At 39.8% G+C, this 21,863-nt stretch overlaps 1 protein-coding gene and 1 long non-coding RNA gene across 3 annotated transcripts; one reads left to right on the forward strand and one right to left on the reverse strand.

Moving 5' to 3' along the window:
- The first annotated feature begins 1,169 nt into the window (after positions 1–1,169).
- On the forward strand, positions 1,170–9,031 carry LOC120480660 (serine/threonine-protein kinase pim-2). 2 transcript variants are annotated; one of them, XM_089120030.1, is made up of 9 exons: positions 1,170–1,358; positions 1,488–1,715; positions 2,420–2,614; positions 2,789–2,883; positions 3,048–3,098; positions 3,299–3,680; positions 3,784–3,963; positions 5,112–6,675; positions 8,479–9,031. In XM_089120030.1, the coding sequence occupies exons 1-8, from the start codon at positions 1,193–1,195 to the stop codon at positions 5,135–5,137; spliced, it is 1,323 nt and encodes a 440-aa protein (XP_088976156.1). In that variant the 5' UTR covers positions 1,170–1,192; the 3' UTR covers positions 5,138–6,675; positions 8,479–9,031. The 2 variants fall into 2 exon arrangements, with proteins under 2 accessions (XP_088976156.1, XP_088976157.1); XM_089120031.1 differs by having other exon boundaries at positions 3,299–3,657; positions 3,906–3,963.
- On the reverse strand, positions 1,606–19,901 carry LOC148973439 (uncharacterized). The gene is made up of 3 exons (XR_016146619.1): positions 19,839–19,901; positions 3,777–3,897; positions 1,606–1,694 (listed from the first exon to the last, which is right to left on the reverse strand). It is a non-coding gene; the product is annotated as an uncharacterized LOC148973439 (long non-coding RNA).
- Between the last annotated feature and the right edge of the window lie 1,962 nt (positions 19,902–21,863).

A 21,863-nucleotide genomic window follows, 5' to 3' on the forward strand; every position in this document is an offset into this window, starting at 1 on the left:
CATGAACAATTACATATCACTTATAACTGATTCAATGCAAAATGAATAGTAGTTATTAAGATTAATGTGGTTTGGAATTGGTAAAATGTTCCTGGAGAAAAAAAAAAATCAAAAATATCTGTACCGTATTTTTCTAAACGCATGCTCAAATTAGTTTGTTTGTGTCAGACCCTCCCACTTTTGATTTAAGCGAATCAAAATTGATTTTAAATATTTTGGCCTTGCGTGATTGGACCGTTCTCGACTTTCAAGGTAAAGAGGCGCAATTTCTCTTTCAAGATTAATTTAAAATCGGTTTTATCTTTACAAAAATCCTTTCTCAGGGCGTTCAAACAAAGACAAAAATAAGGATGATGGATGCTAGCTGGATGTGATGTAAGTCATGCTTTTTTATTTTGTTTTACCTGTTTGCTGTTTCAAAGTCCTGTCACGTAACGTTAAGCGTTGTGGGCAATGCCAATGACAGAAGCAGTAAATGAAACAATGCAGTTTAACTTGAGGCGATCGTCGGGGATCAAGCACAATCGCTTGTGTTGATGATATTAGTTATACAATAGACATAGGCTATGTCTCTTTTCAAATAAAATATGTGTTTATGGTAGTATTAATATGTGCTAAATAGACAAATTAATATAGTGCCTCTTCTTTAATTGTTTCTGTCATGTCTGCAACTTGGCAGATAAGGATATGTTGTCAAGATCTTTAAATTTAAAAAAAAGTAGCCTATGGTCTGTAAGTTTTTTCAAACTCATTATTGCACTTTATTCAACTTTATGAAACTATAATGAATTTATAGGCTATTCTGATTACAAGTTATTAACGATTTTCTTTAAACTGTGATTTTTAAGTATTTGCTATTGCTCTGGTGGTCAACCTTATTTCATGCTTTAACTATAGACTGTAAAAAAAGGCTTTAACATATTAGTTTTAGCTAAGTAGTAATGAAACATGATTATATCACTTGTTAAATGGTTGTTTAACGATAACATTCAGTCCTGTATTCCTGATTCAGTTTGTTTGCACTACTTCAGGTATTTTGAATAATGCGGTTGACGTCACAGTCAAACGTTCGATCGCTCTCTTTGTTGATTGAAAGACGAGGCGAATTCAGAGTTGATGAATATTTTCTGCGTTGTGTGTTGTGTTGTATTGTATGGTACTTCTTGTATCATTTAATTGCAGTTTGAAGAAGATGTCAGGCCCGACCCAGGCACAGAGTCAGGAGCTTATTCCTGGATGTTCAACACCTCGGTCTTGTGAGTTCGTTTCTGTGCCCACAGGTCCGGCTCACAGGAAGAGAGAGTTGCAGGGGTCAGATGATGGCCGTCCGTCCACTTCATCCAAACACTATCGCATAGGTCAGAATAGGCTTTTATTAAAGTGAATAAATTATTTGTCATTGAAAATAGAAAGTTGATTTTTTTGTGTGTGTGACCACTGACAATTGATTATTAATATTATTAAAAATGTCTGAATTATTCCATCAGGCCGCTTCAGATGCAGGAGAGTTGTTTCCAGGAGCAGTAACAACAGATCTGAGAGCCAACATGAACCAGGCAGTGACGGAAACAGGAGTTTGTCCACATTCGACAGCTTCCAAGAGTGGATCTGTCCTCCACTGCCTGGTCAAGTTCCCGTCGAGCCAACCGACATTTCTAATGTCCCGACTGCTCATGGTGCCGTGGAGGCTTCACCTGTGAACAAGAGCTCGACAGGTGAGGTTGAAATAAGGCAGAATGATGAATACACACAGTTTCTCAGCAGTTTTTTTCTGAAATGTTTTAGTTGGACAAAACGTTCTTAGAATATATTTTTGTTAAGCCAATAAGCCATAAACTCACTCAGCTGACACACACACACACGAAGACACACGCACAAACCCAAATAGAGTTCTGTTTCACAACATATTGCGTTTGAATGGTCAAATACTGACAAAATTGTCCAAATGGCTGTTGTGACCAGTGTTCATGTAAACAGAGTCGGTTAAGTTATGTCTTTAATAAGACATTGCTGTAGTTAATAAAATAAATGTTTATTTAAATATAGCTTATTAAGTTTAATAAAAAATAAATGTGAAATATATTTTAAGACATGGCTCATATGACCTTTACCATTGCCAGAACTGTGCCAAATGAGGCCTGGAAATGAATGGTCTATTTTTAATAAAAGATAAAAATAAAAAAAAACAACTATTATTACATAAAATTGTGAAAGAAACTTTTGGTCACCCCTAAGGGACATTTGTGCAGGTATTGAGCAAAAACAGGGCGTCGTCAGGCGGATAGTTTGGAAATATTTGCATTATTTTGGATTTGTGACATTAAAGATAAAATTGAACAGTTAAATGGAAGTTCTATCATTTATCAGAGATGTTTATAATGTTTTTTTTTTATACTTAATTTTTTCCCCTTTGTTCCAGAAAAACCTACAAAACGAAAGAGGATGAAAAGAATTCGTTCGTTCCTCAGGAACGTGTGGACGGCTGTAAAGAGTCCGTCCGGCTGCTGTTCTGACAGTAAAGCTGTGGATGTTGTGGAGCCTTTCGTTCCTCCACTAGATCTGCTCTCGGAGCCTGATTCTGATTCACATCAGTCCGGTGTCGAGCCAAATCATGGTAAATCTGCAGTCCTTGTTTCTCAAACGTTGTTTTAAACCGTATTATCGTCTTGTTTTCCACTAAAGATATCTTGAGGCTTGTTTTCAGAATATTCATATTATTTTTTTGACCAGCACGGATAAAGGATCTAGCAAGCTCATATATTTCTCTTATTTTCTGTTTGTTTTTCAGACTCCTTCAAGTCTCTCTATAACGTGGGAGAGATGATTGGATGCGGAGGATACGGAAGAGTGTTCAAAGGAACACGGAAATCTGATGGCAAAAAGGTTTTTGCTGAATTATATAAACATTTTGCTCTTGTATGCATCAAAACATATTTAATAGACAGGGTTTTATACTTAGATGCTCAAATCATAAATGTTATGTGCAAGGTCAGGCGCTTGAATGTTGTTCCTCTTATTGAATTCTGTTTCTTTTTTCATTTTTGCAGGTTGCCATCAAGCGGATGCGCAAGACTTCCAAAGATCTTTATCTCGCTATGGTAAGTTGGCCAAAAGCTGAATGTGTATTTAGTTGTTGAAGTGTTGATTACTGTAGTTAACACACCTGTAGGAAACATTAGGTGTAAATGTAGTAGACGAATAAGCCTGCAAAGCCACTGTTGATCTTGTCTACCAAAATCAAAGAAAAATTATGTTTTCTTCAGATTTTTACCCAGCTAACCTTCTGTCTTTTCTCCAGCCTGGGCATCCCAAACCTCTCATTGCAGAAGTGGCTGTGCTGCTAATGATGAGGGAAGAACCCATAAGGCCGTACGCCATACAACTACATGATTGGTTTGAGCACCCTCGAAAATTCACCCTGGTGATGGAGTATCCCGAACCCTGCGAGAGCTTGCTGGACTTCATCTATGATAATCCTCAACTGGACGAATCAACAGCACGGCTCATCATGCGACAGGCTGTGCTGGCAGTGCAAAACTGCATTGAGCATAATATCTTTTACAATGATATTCATGCGGACAATTTCCTGTTGAAGAAAGACACTTTAGAGCTCAAGCTGATAGACTTTGGCTCTGGACAGATACTTAGTAGTGATGGGTATGACAGCGACGTTTACATTGGTGAGCATTTTGGAAGTTTGGAATGTAATGACTTGCTGATTCTTTGACACTTAAAAAAAAAAATTTTGCTCAACAATGCACAAATGTCTTGCTTACCTTACAGGAGTAATGTTTTACTTCCCACCTGAAGTCCTCACAGGGCCTTGGTTTCACCCCGTCCCAGTAAATGTTTGGGCTCTAGGAGTGTTGTTGTACGAGATGGTGAACACACGTCCTCCTTTTCAGAATCCAAAGGAAATCACAAAAGCCAAAGTTAGATTTCAGAATGCCAACTTATCCAACGGTGAGTGAATAATATTGATAACATTGATAAACACCCAAAGCAAAGGCTCTGTACAGTTAAGAAACAGTATGAAGTACGTTTTTTTTTGTTCATTAATTACTATTAGTATGCCATTTGTGGGTTTATCTCCCCCAAAAGTGTAAAAAGGCTCCATCTTATCATTGAGAGCCATCAATCTTTTTCCAGCTCAACCTATAGTGTTTGGGGGCGTGGCTATTGTAGCAGGCGGAGCCTGAGGGTGTTTAGTCACAGTGGGATCGTAGGAAAAATTCACTGCATTTATTAATACCATACAGCATCATCATGCACCCGTTCATAAAGACAAATGCAACACAGCTAAACGTATTCCTAATATGTTGGACCTGAAACATGCCTTCACATGGACCAGTAAGAGCTGTGTTTGTGATGTTTGAGCTGGGGGAGCCGTGGCACACGAAAGAGACGTTTGCAAGATTGTTTGAAATATGCTTTATTTTTTGTAATTTCCCAAGGTGCCACTAGTCCAGCAAAAAAATACATACTTCATCTTTTAAGGAAACAAAAACAAAAAAGTTTTTTTAATTACATTTTTCATGTTTCAGAGATGCTGTTTTCATAAATGCCTACATTAGTGTCACATGGTCATGACTAACCGGCTCTATCCTTATTAAAATGTGTACAGAATGCAAGGATCTGATTATCCAGTGCCTAACCCTGGATCCAACTAAACGCCCGACGTTAGAGCAGATCTTACAACATAGATGGTTTAGAAATGATCTACTGTAGAATGGAGAAGTTCAGGAGATTCATTCGATCAGAGATTTCAGGTGTGAAGAAGTGAAACAGAGTAGGATACAACATTTGTGATGACGTTTATCTTCATTTCTGGATTTGTTTTGTAGTGAGATTTTCAAATATGTTTAGTGAATTGAGTTCATTTTAATGTTCTTGTTATAGTCAAAGTCACTTTCATTTATATAGAGCTCTTTATACAATAGAGATTGCTTCAAAGCAGCTTCACAGTAACAAACAGAAAAGAGACATCCATGTTGTTCATATGATCTTTGTATTGGATATGATATAACATTTTTGGCTTACTGAAGTCCAGCCCAACGACTGGAATGTAATAAACTGTCAGCGCGAATAATTGTTTTGGTTTTCTTCTCCAGGGTTGGACACACCATCCAGTCTATAAAGAACACTGGTTTAAATGCAGGATTGGATGGATATCATACTGACCGGAAACTCAAGCCACTCACGTGAGCCGCTTCACCAGCGAGATCAGAGCCTGTCCACGTCTGAGTAAGAACATGAGAGACTGAAGACTGGAAATGTAAGTTAAGTCATGTCATCACAGCCACATTTGCTTTGGTAAGTCAAGTCACCTTTATTTATATAGTGCTTTATACAATTCAGATTGTTTCAAAGCCTTTTTACCTTGATAACAGGAAGATAATGGTCAATGCCTAAGTTTACATGCAGCCAATAACCCGTTCAAAAACAGGATATTAGCAATAACCCAGTCGCGAACGGCCATGTAAACACCGTCAAAAACCCGAATATGCTCATATCCCGGATTTTAAAAACTGGGATATTATACCTGGGGTACCCCTTTTCTAACCTGAATTTTTGGTCATGTAAACACGTATCGGCATATCCCCATAGTGATTTGTGTTCTGCGCATGTTCTATTCGCAAGGAATCTTGGTCATTTGAGTAGAGAAACTTTTCGGCGCATACAAAAATCCGCGTGCCGTATACCGGAAGTAAACATGGCGAGACACAGCACAGCATACTTTGAGCGAGGTCAGTAATGTTACCAGCATCAAAGCGCAAGCAAAGGCGATCGCTATCTGCCCCGAACTATTCATTATCCGCATTCTGCTGCTGTTGTTGTCTTTGGATACAGGAAGAAGAATCGGGAATGACGCATAATGCGTGCGTCTTAAGGTTGTCCGTACGTCTAGACGCTAATCGCGCGTCGCCGTTTACATCGGGATATTGCAATTCCATGTATACAGGAGAAACTCTCTCTGCTCACACATGTAAACGGGTTATTCCTAATGTTTCAGAAACCCGAATAGTGACCTTAACCCGAAAATTGGCTGCATGTAAACGTAGTCAATGATACAAACAGAATTCAATTGTGCTGTAAAGCAGCTCTAAAGCCCCATTCACAAAGCCTGCGACTTTTGTTCAGATCGCTAGTTCCCAATACTGTAGTGATTGGTCGGTCATGAATAGGGTTGGGTATCGGTTGGGTTTTATCCGTTACCAGTACCTACTCTGTATTTTTTAAATGGTTCCGGTGCCTAAACTGTTCTTAAACGGTACTTAAGAAAACGAAACCGCACACACTTTGGGGACGAGCGCGTCGGAGCTGTTGTGCTGCACGCGGGAGCCAACGACATTAGGCTGCGGCAGACGGAGGTTCTGAAGAAGGACTACAGGAGCCTGATCGAGATGGTACGCAGCACAAGCGCCTACAGCAACGATCATCGTGTCTGGACCGCTTCCCACGTACAGACAAGGACAGGAAAGGTTCGGTAGACTATTTGCATTAAATGAATGGTTAATGTCATTGTGTAATGAACAGAAGCTGCTCTTTGTAAATAATTGGCATCTGTTTTGGGAGAGACCCAGGCTGTATCGTGCAGATGGACTCCACCCCAGCAGAAACGGAGCGGCTGTGCTGTCGGACAACATCTCCAAGACGTTACGCACCAGATGACTAGTAAGTCAAAATCCAAATCACAGCCTTTGTTGTCCAAACTTATATGCATAGTGTGGAACATTATATAGAAACTGTGTCTATTCCTCGTTTAGTGAAGCCAAACAATAAATCTAGTGCAGGATCTAGCAAAAATCTTATTGATTAACTCGTCTTTATCTTTAGGTCATGTTCCAAAAATATTCAAGCTGGCAGTAATAAAACCTCTCATTAAGAAACCGCAACTATATCCAAATAACTTAGCAAATTACAGACCCATTTCAAATCTTCCATTTATGTCCAAAATACTAGAAAAAGTTGTGTCCACTCAATTGTGCTCTTTTTTGCAAGAAAATGATATCTATGAAAAATTCCAGTCTGGATTCAGACCGCATCATAGTACAGAAACTGCGCTAGTTAAAATTACAAATGATTTACTTTTAGCTTCTGACCAAGGCTGTATCTCAATACTAGTCCTACTTGATCTTAGCGCTGCGTTCGACACTATAGATCATATAATACTCTTGGATCGACTACAAAACTACACTGGTGTTCAGGGACAGGCATTAAGCTGGTTTAGATTGTACTTATCGGACCGTTATCATTTTGTTTGTTTAAATGGGGAAAAATCAAATATAACGTCTGTAGACTATGGAGTACCGAAAGGATCGGTTTTAGGCCCTCTGCTATTCTCAATATATATGCTGCCACTTGGTAATTATAAGAAAACATGGAATTAACTTCCACTGTTACGCTGACGACACTCAATTATATATTTCATCATGACCAGACGAAAACACTAACTCATCTAAATTGACAGAGTGTCTCAAAAATATAAAATGCTGGATGACGCGTAATTTCCTGCTATTAAATTCGATAAAACGGAGGTATTACTTATTGGTCCAAAAAACTACTCAGAAAACCTCTTACAATACAACTTTAATATAGACGGATGTCCTGTTACTTTATCCACAACAGTAAAAGACCTGGGTGTTATACTAGACCGCAACTTGTCTTTCGAAAATCATATTTCATATGTTACAAGAACAGCCTTTTTCCACCTTAGAAACATTGCTAAGCTATGTAACATGCTATTTATTTCTGATGCAGAAAAATTAGTTCACGCATTCATGACCTCGAGACTAGATTACTGTAATGCTTTATTAGCCGGTTGTCCTGCATCCTCAATAAACAAGCTACAGTTAGTACAAAATGCAGCTTCTAGAGTTCTTACTAGGTCAAGAAAATATGATAACACCGATTTTATCATCTCTACACTGGTTACCTATTAAGTTCCGCATCAACTACAAAATACTACTACTGACCTATAAAGCCCTAAATGGTTTAGCTCCTATGTACTTAACGGACCTTCTTTCGCCCTACAATCCACCGCGTTTCTTAAGATCACTAAATTCAAGGCTTCTGGTCATTCCTAGGATATCTAAGTCCACTAAAGGAGGGAGGGCGTTCTCGCATTTAGCTCCAAAACTCTGGAATAGCCTTCCCGATACGGTCCGAGGCTCTGACTCGCTGACACAGTTTAAAACTAGATTAAAGACGCATCTCTTTAGTCAAGCATTAACATAATGCTTACCTTTTATTCCTCTGTTATGCCATACGGAACCGTTTGCCACTTAAACTGCTTAACGCACCAGTGGGGCTCGACAGCCTTTTAGACAAACGGGTCGGCGCGTATAGGTTGGGTTGCGGAGAGTTTGTGAGATAGTGGTTTTCTAACACGACTTCCATTTAATGGAAATCATTATGAACATCACCTATGCTAATTATTTCCCATCTCCTTCTGCTGTTATCAATGGCGTTTGTCAGGTCCAGTTTTGTATCCAGCCTCTCACGGGGATTTCGGATGCCCCAACGCCTGTGATGAGAAGACCAACGCCTGAGAAGAGAAGACTCAACGCCGGCGATATGTTATGGCGCCGTTTTATATATAAACAATATTTATATTTAATATTTATATATAAACAATATGAATGTAAGCCAGAGGAGAACTGGCCCCCGACTGAGCCTGGGTTCTCCCAAGGTTTTTTCTCCATCCAATCTGATGGAGTTTTGGTTCCTTGCCACTGTCGCCTTGCTTTTGGCTTGCTTAGTTGGGGATATTTAATATTTAACAATATTATTGATCTGTGTTGTACTATTGTGACATTACGCAAATAAAAGTAGTTGCGAATAATGTATTATTATTTTCTGTATAACCAGAAATGATAAGAGTATTTTAAGTTGATTCTGTTGATGGGAAAATGAAAGTGTTCACTGCGCGCCCATGCCTGTCTGCCATCCAGTGCGTGCTCCAAACTCCGCACACACTCTTGGATATTGGACAAAATCGAGTGTTTATTTGTGATAATCTTAGCCCTATTACTGTACTAATGAGATGTGACGAATTGCTTTGTTCCTTTTTTGGATAAAAGCGTCTTCTACATATGTAGCCTAATAAATGTTATAATAGGGTAATGATGATAATTATTATTATTATTTGCGGACACGGACCTAAAACACACTCCGTCTAGTCAGGTGACTGTAAATGCGCAAAATCCGTTTCCATTGCAGTTTTGCGAAAAAATCCTTTTTCGAATTGCCTGAAAAACCTTCTCATGCGAGCGAAAAAACTTTTTTGCGATAAACAGGAGTTTTTTTGCGAAATTGACGTGTTTCCATTGAGCGTATTTTCATTTCGCAATTTCAACTTGCGCAAATTGAAGGGTAATGGAAACGCAGCTACTGTGAAGCTGCTTTGATACAATCTGTATTGTGAAAAGCGCTATATAAATAAATGTGACTTGACTTGACTTGACATGACATATTTTTGAAAGAACTAAGTGTTTTAGCTAAGAATAAACTAAACGAGTTACATAGTGTAGCTTTAAAGGTGCCATATGGAATAATTGAGGTAAAAATATCCAAAAAATGAGCTACACACATCAAAAGAATGAGAAGAAATAAGTGCAATGATGTCATTAAAAAACTGACAAGTTATAGTGCTGCCGAGATATAACCTAAATTAGCATGCTAAATTACTAGCCCCAGCAGGTGTCGTAATACCAGTTTCAGCCATGGGAGGCGGTATGCGGGCGGGCAACGTTACCACCAGCCAAACTGCAGTAACACGAGTAAGTCGCGCCGGCTTGTGTGTACTTGAACCTGATGTCATGTCGTGATGTCGTGTGGAAATAAGAGCCCACTACTAAATTTCAGTTCAGGGATGAGTTAAAAAAAATGATTGGTCGATATTATGCATGAGGAATACATTTTGGTAAGTTGTAACATACTGTATCTTTCAACAATGTTCGTGTTCTTTTACCATTAGCTAGTAGAGATGATCGGTTCACGTGCGCTAGGGATCTGTCGTCTAACATTTACAAGCGCCAAAACTGCATTTATTGTTTGAATTGCGTAATAAAATTAACAGAATCTGAGAGCTGAGATCGGTCTCTGTGTCCTTTTCTATGCATGACAAAATGGATGTGGCGTGAGAGTGTGTGAAAAGTTGTGTGTCTCACGGTGAATTCGTAAGAGTTGGCAGCTCTGAAAGGCGCTAGCTTGGTCCACATCAGGGAATGCTGTCTGTCCAGTCCCTCCAGGATTTCGCGGGCCTTTTTTGTGATTGTTGCGGCCTAAAATGCCTGATGTTGCGGCCGCTTTTTAAAAAAGTTGCGATAAAAGTTGCGATATTCTTCTGCATGTTTTTATAGGTTAAAACGGCAAAGATAGATAGATTTTTACTTAAAATGCCCATATTATGCTTTTTGGCTTTTCCCCTTTCCTTTATTGTGTTGTTATATTTTTTTGTGCATGTTATAGGTTTACTAAGAGAGAAAAGTCCAAAGTCCACCCCAAAGGGACTTATTATGTCCCACAGAAAACACTGTTCATCATCTGCATCTGCTCTATTGTAGTCCAGAATTGAGAGACAAAGTCACACACTTTGTAACACACGAACAAACTAACTAACCATTAGTAACCATAAAAGGCAAAACAAACGATTTAAAGACACAGCAAAACCTAACAAACTAAGCTTCTTTTTTTTTTTAAACAAGATCTGCACCTGCAAAAAAGTCAATGTGCAAAACCTCACAAACATTAAGCAGCATTTATGTTGAAAGATGCCAATACTAATAAAGTGCAAAATACAGTTTTAGGAATAGCCACTAAAGTTAAATGGTGAAAAAACCAAATGTTTGATAATGTATTTTAATATAGCTAATATAATATAATATAGCCGCATATCCAATAAAGCTGTTCTCATTTGCTTAATTTTTTTTTTCAGACAATAGAACGAGTCGGCTAGCTATTTTTTATGTGTAAAATTTTCTGAATTGAGAGAGTTCGGGAACTGGGTGAACTAATGCACTGTGATAGTGAGTAGCCTATTACAAGTGATAAACACAAGAAAAGAAAGGAAAATAAAATGGTCAAACTCAATTCTTTAAATATAAAACAAAAGAGAAGCAGATAAGTGAAAAGTCCGTGGAAACAACACTGCTCATTCGCGTCTGTCAGCTGCCGTGCTGCTCCTCTACTGCAGCCGTTCGCAGAGAGAGGTGTGACGGCAGGGAGAAAGCAAACCTCGCGCTCGCAGGATTGTGCTGGCAACATTTGGTTACTGAGGTTTGTCCAAAAAGCCGTTAGATTTGTCTCTAGTCGCTTTTTTTTTATATCACTAAATATAGCGACAAAGACTAAGTTGGCAACATTGGCCTTTTCTGTTATTTTTGTAGGTAGCCTAAATGTGAGACGTTGGCAGTCCACATCTGCTGCGTCTTCTGAACAAAACAAGTGAGTTTGCTGACGTATGACGACGCTTTGCAGGAGACCGCGGCGCGATAATTCGTCAAAGTTGCAGAAAAGTTGCGGTGATTTTTCAAAATTGCAAGGCGCACTGAATTCACGTGGATTTGTTGAAGTTGCGTTAATAGTTGCGATCGCGACATGGCGAAATCCTGGAGGGACTGTCAAATTAATTCAAACTAATGATAAAAATGTAACATGAACAAAACGAATACCATAAACTAAAAATGCCTGGGGCCTCATGTTCAAAGACTTGCGTTGAATTCATACTAAAATATTGCGTACGAACAAAGCTGTAAATGTGCGTACGCACAAAAAAAAACAGATGTATGAATCTCTGCGTACGAAGGATCCCACGCATATTTAGCCTGGCATGCCAGACCTACATCAAGATGCCACACCTACATCAAGATGTTAGGTCTGGAAACTCTTCATTGACAGGGCTCAATCCGAGGGGCGGGATAAACGGTTGTCTTTCAAATTCTCTCTGCACGCAATTGGATAGCGCTAAAGCCAATCAGAGCAACGAAGAAGGTGACGTACTCAGAGGAGCAAGTTGATATATTAAACTTTTACCGTATCCACTAGTCCAGCTGTCAACATTGAACATTGAAAATAAGGGAGATTTCTCGGAATCCATCCCCAAAATAAGGGATTTTTTTGTTTTTTACACGACCCACAAACTTTAAAAATAAAACACTAATCATTAAAAGTCTAAAGAGTTTATAACTAGCCTACATATGCGTGAAAGAGAAAGAGACAGTATGTGTGTGTGTGTGTGTGTGTGTTTGTTTATGAGAGAAAGAGACAGCGTGTCATAAAAAAAATAATATAGAGAATGTTTAAATACTAATATCAACTTACGAGGGAAACGGAGGCGGATTAGTGGTGCTTTGGAGTGCTGGAGATGATTCGGGAGAGGTCCGTGCACCGATCAGAGCATTTATACTCGACGCAACAGCACGGCAAAAAATGACAAGTTGATCCTTTTGCCACAGCTGTTTTGTGCAGCGCGGCGCCGGCCGCATCCGAGGATGGACGACTTCAAACCGAATATGTCCGAGCTTGCTCTGACCGTCGTAACTCTGTCGTCTTTATGTTAAGCCTGCCCGCCTACTCTATACACGATGTGATTGGCCCTACCAGAGTTGGGGTTTTCCAGCTAAAACGTCTATGGAGAGTTGCTAGACCACACTTTGCTGCAAAATAATTTTTGCTGCCGCTAGGGTGCGTCTACATTTCTAGGCTAACGCATATTCTCTTTGTACATCCCAATTAACGTAAAATTGAGCGCACATGCACGAGCAAAACGCCCCACCCAGTCTCCTCCCCAAATTAAATTAATTTAAATATGGTAATTAGTCCAATTTGGTAAAAGAAACCTGCAAGAACATGGCTAAAGCAAGCAAAAAACGAAATTTCACTGAAAATTAATTAGAGGTGCTACTATCAGAGGTAAAAACAAGAAAAAATGTTTTATTTGGAACTTTGTCCTCTGGAATTAATAACAAAAGAAAGAAAAAAAGAGTGGGAGAGTTTGTCTGAAGCTGTCAACCAGGTGGGATCTGAGAGTCGCACCGTAAATGAACTTAAGAAGAAATGGTCTGACATAAAGGTGGAAGTTAAGCGGAGAACTGCTGCGCACCGACAGTGTGGGCAGAACAGGCGGTGGTACAGGGGCCGATGAACTTACACCCTTTGATCAGAGAGTTGCCTCTATTGTAGGAGACACGTTAATCTCTGGAATCGTGTCCGTTGATGTGGGAGACTCGGATATGATACAGAACTGCCAGCAAGGTGATTAATTTAAAATATATTTTTTAAAACTTGGATACATACTAGCCACCATTTAATTTTAAAATGCATGCAATGTACCAAAAAGTATACCAGAGATTTTACGTATCCACTGCTTTTATTGCAAATGCGTGTACCCATTAATAAGGAACAGATTCAAATTACTGTTTGTGCCTTTGTTTATTTGGACTTAGGAACCGCAGGAACAACAGATCAGAGTCCGCACCACCCGAGCAGCCAGAGCCCATTCAGTTCAGCGTCTCCAGTATCTCTAATGCTCCCCCCAGTGCTGAAGCCCGTCCATCTGGCCGCGTCTTAACGCATGCTGTTCTGGAGTCACAACAGCAAATTGTCAGGGCCATTGGAGAAATGAACAGTCACCTAAAAATATGTCACTGACGCACTCACAGAAATAAGCAACTCATTAAAGGAATTGGTCAAAAAATGAACTTTGTGTCTGAGTACCTTTTATATTGTTGCAATTACACGTTGACGGGCCTGAATGGCTTGTTGATTGTGCTGCACATATACTGGTCCTGGGTCAGGGTCATCTGGCAATGCCACCACCTCACCAAGGGTTATGCCATGCCTGTGCGCGACATTGTGCAGCACTCCGCAGGCCAGTATGATGCGGCAAACCTTGTCAGGGCGGTATAACAGCATTCCCCCGGTCCTGTCAAGGCAGCGCCACCGACATTTCAGCTGCCCAATTGCTCGCTCCACAACTGACCGAGTGGGAGAATGGGCATCATTGTATCTGCGCTCTCGCTCAGTTTGTGGGTTGGTGAGGGGGGTTAACAGCCACGTCTTTAGTGGATAACTACTGTCTCCTGATGAGCAGTTGAATAATCACACACACAAATTTAACTTTTAGATAGAACCATACATTTAAATGCATAACTTACCAAGTAGCCACCCATCGCGCACCCTGCCAGCTTGGAGTCTCATCCCAACCATGCTGTTTGTAAGGATATATGAATCGTGGGTTGCCCCAGGCTACCTTGCCACAATATTTGTAAGGCGCATTTGTGCATCACATATAATCTGCACATTTATTGAATGAAAATGTTTCCGATTCACATATGCAAATTATTCTTCAGATGGCGCCCTTATAGCAATATGTGTGCAGTCGATCGCTCCGATTACATTAGGAAAACAGGCTATCGCTGCAAATTGCGCTTTAATGTTTAGCTGCTCACCTGCATCGTATGGGAACATTATATACCTGGTAGACAAGTGGATGATCCCGTCCCATACAGCTGGCATTGCACAGCTCAAACACGACTGGCTTATTCCTGAGCGGTCTGCCAGTTCTCTTCGAAAAGAACCAGTTTCCAGGAAACCAAGTGTAGTAAGCACCTGTAAAGGAACCGGTAATGAGTGGCTCCTCATTGTCTCGCTTTCTAAATTCGGACCCAACTCAGTGCAGAGCTCCAAGAGAATAGCCCTTGGAAATCTGAAACGGCTGATAAGCCAGTCATCATCGTGGGCCAGAAAATCATTGTAGTCCCTGAAAGTTTGTTCTCTCCGAATTCGTCCATTCAAAATGTCCTCTAATAAAGCCAACGCTGCCATTGCCACTTAGGCCTCGTTTACACTGCATGGTTCAAGTGACCCAAATCCGATTTTTTCCTCTCATGTGGCACAGATCGGATATGACCAGTGAACGTGTAAGAAGGAAAAAAAACGCATGGATTCCGATTTTCTCAGATCGGATTCAGGCCTCATTCATATGTGGTAATAAATCGGATATGAATCAGATATGTGCATTTGCGTGTGCCATGTAAGCAGACAAATCGGATACTCCCCAGTAAATGCGAGTCATGCGCCATTAAAAAGTTCGCGATTATAGGTGCGATGGAAGGATACACACAGTGGAGCAATGCGGAGGTTTCATGTCTTTTAAGTGTTTGGGGTGAAGACTGCAGGCAAAAATGCAGGGTTGTTACAGAAATAAATCCGTTTTTAAAGACATTTCACGAGATATGGGGCATCGTTTTAAGTGCTCATGGCCAGAGCCTCTTCGCTTTTTTTCTCCGCCGTACGAGACCAATGTTTTGATGACTTATTGAAATATTGTGGAAAGAAAACACTGGATAATTTTATTCGCATCTGCATCCATTGAATTTTGTGCTGTTTTGCTTAATTTCCCGGTTCAGAGCCATCAGAACGTCTGCATTTGGTAGTTTCAGCAGTGTATAGTGTGAATGCAAAAATCAGATATGGGTCACTTTTAAAAGATGATGTAAGCAGGTCGTCAAAAAAAATCGGATCTAGTCAGAAAATCGGATTTGGCCATCAAGACCTGCAGTGTAAATGCAGCCTTAGAGTCACAATTTAACACACATCAATCAGAACTTTCAAGATACATAAAAGTGCCTTAACTTAAGACTTAACTTTGTTTCTTGTCGTTTATGCTAACGCCTGTTTCACACATACTCCATTTGCAGTGCGTATTTTTCCCGCACCCATGTTACAGTTATAACAGTTATAGATTAGCGCTCATAGAGCGGTGCGTGCATAACAGCAGCAGAGCAGAGATCTACACAGTACCTCAACAACGCGAGACAATGTATGTAGGCTAAAATACTGATTTGAAATAAAAAATAGAGAATAAATGTTGTGATTGTGGTACAGCCGTAGATCAGTTGCGCACTGCAAACACAGCACATGTGAAAGCAATAACGCGCGCTGCTCCTGCATACACACTGCAACACGCACCGCATACACGCTGCACACGTGTGTAAAACAGCTGTAACTCACGCAACTGCTTCTTCTAAATAATGCCGCGAGTGGGGCTTGAGGATCTGAAGTCGCCTGCGTTTGCACAGTGCGATCTGATGCAGCCCCTGAAGTGACACAGGAAACAGAAATGCTACATACTAATAATGCAAGTAGGCTAAACGAGACGAAATAACGTTAAATAACGTCTCGTCTTGTTTTGGTCAACGAAAATGAAGAGACATTTTAGCATAGTTTTTATTTTTGTAAACCACATTTAGTCTCGTTTTTATTCGTCAACGATATTGCATTATACATTTAGTTATAGTCATCGTCACACGACCAGCATTTGCGTCTCGTCTCGTTTTCGTCACGTGATAAAGGTTCGTTGACGATGATATTTAGTCATAATTTTCGTTGACGAAAGCAACACTACGTGGAGGGAATGTAAGGCTGAGCGTCAGCGTTAGGTAAGGTAACGCGGAGCGTTATTAACCAATTGATCCATATATAAGGCGCTCCGGATTATAGGCGCACTGTCGTTTTTTGAGAAAATTGAAGGCTTTTAAGTGCACCTCATAGTGCGGAAAATACGAATACATGCCGTCTTTAAATAAATGCACAAAAATATACATTTTCATTTAGCCTATATTTTAAATTTTAATAATGTCGTGTAAGTTTAAATGTTAGAAAAATAAATAATTAAAGAAATCTTGCCATACTAAAAGGGCACCGACGTTTCTGTAGAATGACCGTATAATAAATCAACAGATCCTACTTACCACTATGTGTCTGCGGATATCTAGGGATTCAGAACGGCATCGAGGCAGTGAAGTAGATCCATGCAATCCTCGGGGAACCGATCTTGCAAGGCATCTATCAGATGTTGAACCTAGCGTTCCCTGGCTTTTTTGAAAGCTTGAATGTAGCGGTCGCTTGAATTGGTCACTTTGACATCCTTGTATGTGCCGTCTTTAATAACATTCAAACGGTAGAGCCTGTTCCTTTATACAACATGACATCATGACTTTTGCGTAAACATATACGCCACTTTCGAGTAAGGTGGCGTGTTATCTCTACGCATTTTGTGCTGTCCGCGTGTATGCGTATATGTCTACGCCATTAACGTCCGCGTCATTCCGCGTGTCTGAACACGCAGTCAAATCTCCAGTCATAAATGCCATTAACCCCAGTGACGGTTAGGTTTAGGGATGGGGTTGAGGTAAGTCATATCTTTTTTTTACCTAGGATGGTAAGGGAACAGTCATAAATGCCATTAACCCCAGTGACGGTTAGGTTTAGGGACGGGGTTGAGGTAAGTCATATATTTATATAACGGTAAGTCAACGGCGTTCATAAACACGCTGAAAGGCTATTATGCGTCTTGATAGCATGCCAAAAATGGAAATACGAATTGGCGTGTCATACACACGCTACTTCATGAGATCAGTCTGCTTTATAACATAGCCAAAGGTCGGTGTATTTTTGCTTTATATATTTTAGGCTTATTCTCTAATTCAGATTGTGTTAGGAGGGCTGGATTATTAGGCAATTTTAATCGGACAATTTGACCGGAGAGATTTAATTTTGTCGGACATTTCATTTTTTTCCCGGCCAATGTCCGGTAATTACCGGACAACGGAAACCCTGGTATGCGTGTGTTCTGGGTATAAAAACAATATTCTCAAATATTTTACAACACACTTATGTGTGTAATGTAACACTTCAGTGTTGCTTGTAGTGTAACACTGAACAAAAAAGGCCTAAGTCATTATGATGAATGGAGAAGAAGTGTTTTCCATTTATCATAGTGTTTTACATTGAACAAACATCAGTGTTCAACTGGTTCTTATCAATATCTATTCATATGACGGTTTGTGTGTGTCATTTGAAAACAAAATACCATTTTGAGAATATATAACATTGTTTTGAATGTAAAGTTTCATTTTGCACTAGAATTGAGGGATTTTGCCGATTGTGTGCGTTTTTAGATTTATGTGTAGAGTTCTGAGAGTATGAGGCATGCTTGCAGGAAATGTGTGTAAACAATCGAGAAAAACTGTATAAAAAAAAAAAAAGCAATACAAAAACACCAAGACAAAGTCCTTCACCCTAGAAACAGGTTTTGTAGTACAGTATATAATATATTATAACAGAACTTACAGGTTTGTAAGGGGGAACCACAAGCAACATTACTTACCAGTTTTGAAAATGTTGTTTTGAATTATTGCACCAGTGTGTTAGACTATGTTGTAGTGTGTGTGTGTGTGTGATTTTGAGGGCTTGTGTGTCCTGTCTGAGGCCAAAGTTTGTTTTTTCAGAAAGAGTGAATGGTTGAGTGTAGAGCTTTATTTTGACCTGAAAATAGTATGTTTAGGGAATTGGGTGAGACATTATGGATTTGTGTTTCCAGTTTTGAGAATACGAGGCATAGTTTCAAGATATGTGCTTAAGCAATCAAGAAAAATAAAGATGTGTGATATTAACAGATCAACATAAGATGTGTGAACCTAGGCGTGCTAACAAGAATAGTGGAAACTTAACAGAAATAACTAAGTGTTGCTTGAGCTGCAAATAACTAGCTGAATTTAACACTTCTTATCTGTAAGATCACAGCAGGAGTATGCAACCTCTGTCTTTGTCAGGTGATGTCACACTCGTGATATACGAAGTGCATTATGGGCGTAGCCGCCATTTGTAAGGTATCGATGCTGGGGTATTCTGTTGTTGGAGAATAGTTTTTTCATTCTTTTTTCAAAATAAACCCCATCCTTAACATGACACTATCATCATCATCATCAATACAGCAAACCTATCTTTGCTGTTACTAACTTTACAGGATTTATTTACATTCCCACCGAAGGATACAGTAACTTGGTGAAATGTCCGCGGGCTTTAAGAGATGTATAGTTTTTAAATTGTTCACTGGTGACGATATATGCGCTTATGTAGTGGGGCCTAGCCAGGGGTCCGCTAGCAGATATTGATACTCCTGGTCGAAGTGCTCTGGAAATATTGAATATATTACTCGTTTAAAAGAGACACAAGACAACAGCTGCTCTTTTTCCATTCAACCGGAATATCATTTTATTAACAACATTTCAACCTTATATCTGCCATAGAGAATTATTACTGTTATTTTTGGTTGCTCTGTACTGAAACACAGGTAATATCCACAATTGGATAACACGAAATTAGATATTCATCAAAATGTACATTTCCACATAAATGTATCTTCACATATTTCCTCAACCTTCACAGTTTTATCTTAAACACACATTTTCTCTCTAAACCACATTCTCTTCACAATCTCTCATTAAACGAGTATTTCTGTATACATTATACATTTTACATTATACATTTAAGTGTTCACTTAATATGATAGAATAAATCCCATTTGCAGTCAGGTTAGGTTCAATTAAATTACATTTAAACAAGAACAAACTTCAATAGTAAATATTTGTCTCCTAACTTTTACTCTTGATTTCTATGAACTGAAACTGTTTTACTGTCTATTACCACATGTATGCATTCAATGCTACCACGTGCGTTTCACCCAAAGCTACATCTGTGAACTACTCTTACTCTGTACATTAGCGTTTTATTTATTACCCGTAATGTATAGTCTTACACACACAGTTACTTTACACATACACAGTAATAACTCATTAATATCCTGAGCCGTTAGGAATATAAAAGGAAACATTAGCGCGAGCATCGGACGCCATTACCCTCAGTTCACACAGTTTTCTTTAGACTTTACCATTTACAGATAGGCTACCTTTCGCTTGTCAAACACACATCACTGGGGATTCAAATTAGATTATAACCCTTTGTAGTCATATAAAAGTTGTGAAACTAACCTGGAAATATTGAATTTATTACTCGGCTAGAAGAAACACGGGACAACAGCTGCTCTTTTTCCATTCAACCGGAATATGAGCTCGTCTTCTTCCGCGCCTCGCGAAGGGTCCCCGAGTGACGCGACTGAAAGGTACTGCCACCTAGTGTCTGTTTTATGAAACAGCATGTCATTGTGCGCTTCTGTGTATTCTCTCAATATTATTTAACTTATAATAAAAGGAAAGATAATAAAAGGAAAGAATGCAAAAGATAAAAATCTAAAAAAAAACTATTTTTGTGAGTGTCACACTTATATCATAAACAAGGTAGTTGACAATGCCCAAGAAAAAGCAATGCGGGATCAGCACTCCAACTACTGCAGTCAGCTGAGCTTATATATGGATCTATGTTCTGAACAGACAACCATTTGGAGAACGACGTTATTCTCCAAATAACGGTACTTGCCATATTTTTTTTCTCAGTTTTCTTGTGCTTCTGCAGTTTTGCGAGTTATTTACTTGTTATCTCTACTCTCGTAATCTCTTCAATGCTCTCAGTCAGTAGGGATACCTCAAATATGGCGCTGCGGTGACGTCACACACAAGCCCACGTGTCTGACAAAGACCGATACACGCTGGTCCACTAGCGGATGCGTGTCAGGGTCATGCTTTGCCTCCTCAAGGCGTGAACATGACACGCATGAGTGAAGGTTGAGTACCAGCAGGTCAATGCCAACTACTCTCCACGAACCGAATAGAAGTGATATAGTGCATTCTCCAAAATTCCTGCGTCGATCAGGTAGGTCAAAGCCATATTTTTATTACAACGCATTCTCATTCTCATTCTCATACGACACTTTTGCCAAAGTATAGATATCTAACGCACATGGTACCCTTTAGCGACAAATGAGACGCTTCGGTTATGGTAGGTTTAGGTCTGGGGTAGGGTTAGAGTTAGACCACTAGGAGGCGCTTTCTGCCCCATATATAGCTGCGTCTCATTTGACACTAAAGGGTGCCATGTGCGTTGGATGTAGACGCATTGGCAAAAGCGTCTGTATATGACGCCTTGGGATAAGAACAGGCTCTTTATTACGGTGCTGTCATTTAAGAAATCTACATTGCTGCAGCCTAATGTTATATTTGTGTGTATGAAGACTGTGGAGCTTTTTAATCTATGGTGCTGTTAGTGTTACTGTGGTCAATAACGTCAGTGGAAATTGATATTATTTGGCTAATTAACTAATCGTAGAAACTGCTGTCGATCATGAAATATCGATACTGATGTTGTATCTAATCTAAAGGATAGATCCTCGCATAAAACCAGTAATTTTATTCATTTAGAACAAATTTATTTTATTCAGAAATGATGCAATAAATCGATTGTACGTGACCATTAAGGCCTTTACAATGTAATGTGCACGTGCACACACACACACACACACACACACACACACACACACACTGTAACATCGGGGCTAGGAATAAAACAGAGAGGGAATCCAAATGCAAGCACTTTAATTAAATGAAAGGTAATCCAGGTTAAACAAAGAAACTCAAATTAACAGGTAATCCAGGGTAAACAAAGAAACTCAGAACAAGAACACAAAAAGGTTACCCAGGGTAAAACAAAGAAACTCAGAACAAGAACTAACAACAAAGCTACATGCAACAACGACTGACACCCAACAACTGAAGCACAGAGGTTTAAATACACAGACAAACAAGCTAAACAAGGGAACAAGGGGGCGTGGCTAATCAGAAACACCTGGGGGAACTCATCAACAATAAAAACTACAAAGGACTACAATACATGGCACGGAACAGGAAATAACTAAAGTCCACACAAGACAAGGAAAACACAAGACAGGAACATAGCCCCCCACCTAAGGAGCGGATTCCAGATGCTCCTCATGACAACAGTTCTGTAGGGAGGTGGAGTGGAGGCGGACCCGGGGGCGGGATGGAGGGCCAGGCCCGTGGAGCAGGCAGTGCACGGCGGTGAAGACCCCTCGGGCGGCCACGGCGGTGAAGACCCCTCGGGCG

The sequence above is a fragment of the Pimephales promelas genome, chromosome 15 (genome assembly GCF_988280905.1).
Source record: "Pimephales promelas chromosome 15, fPimPro1.hap1.1, whole genome shotgun sequence".
NCBI classification, from domain to species: domain Eukaryota; kingdom Metazoa; phylum Chordata; class Actinopteri; order Cypriniformes; family Leuciscidae; genus Pimephales; species Pimephales promelas.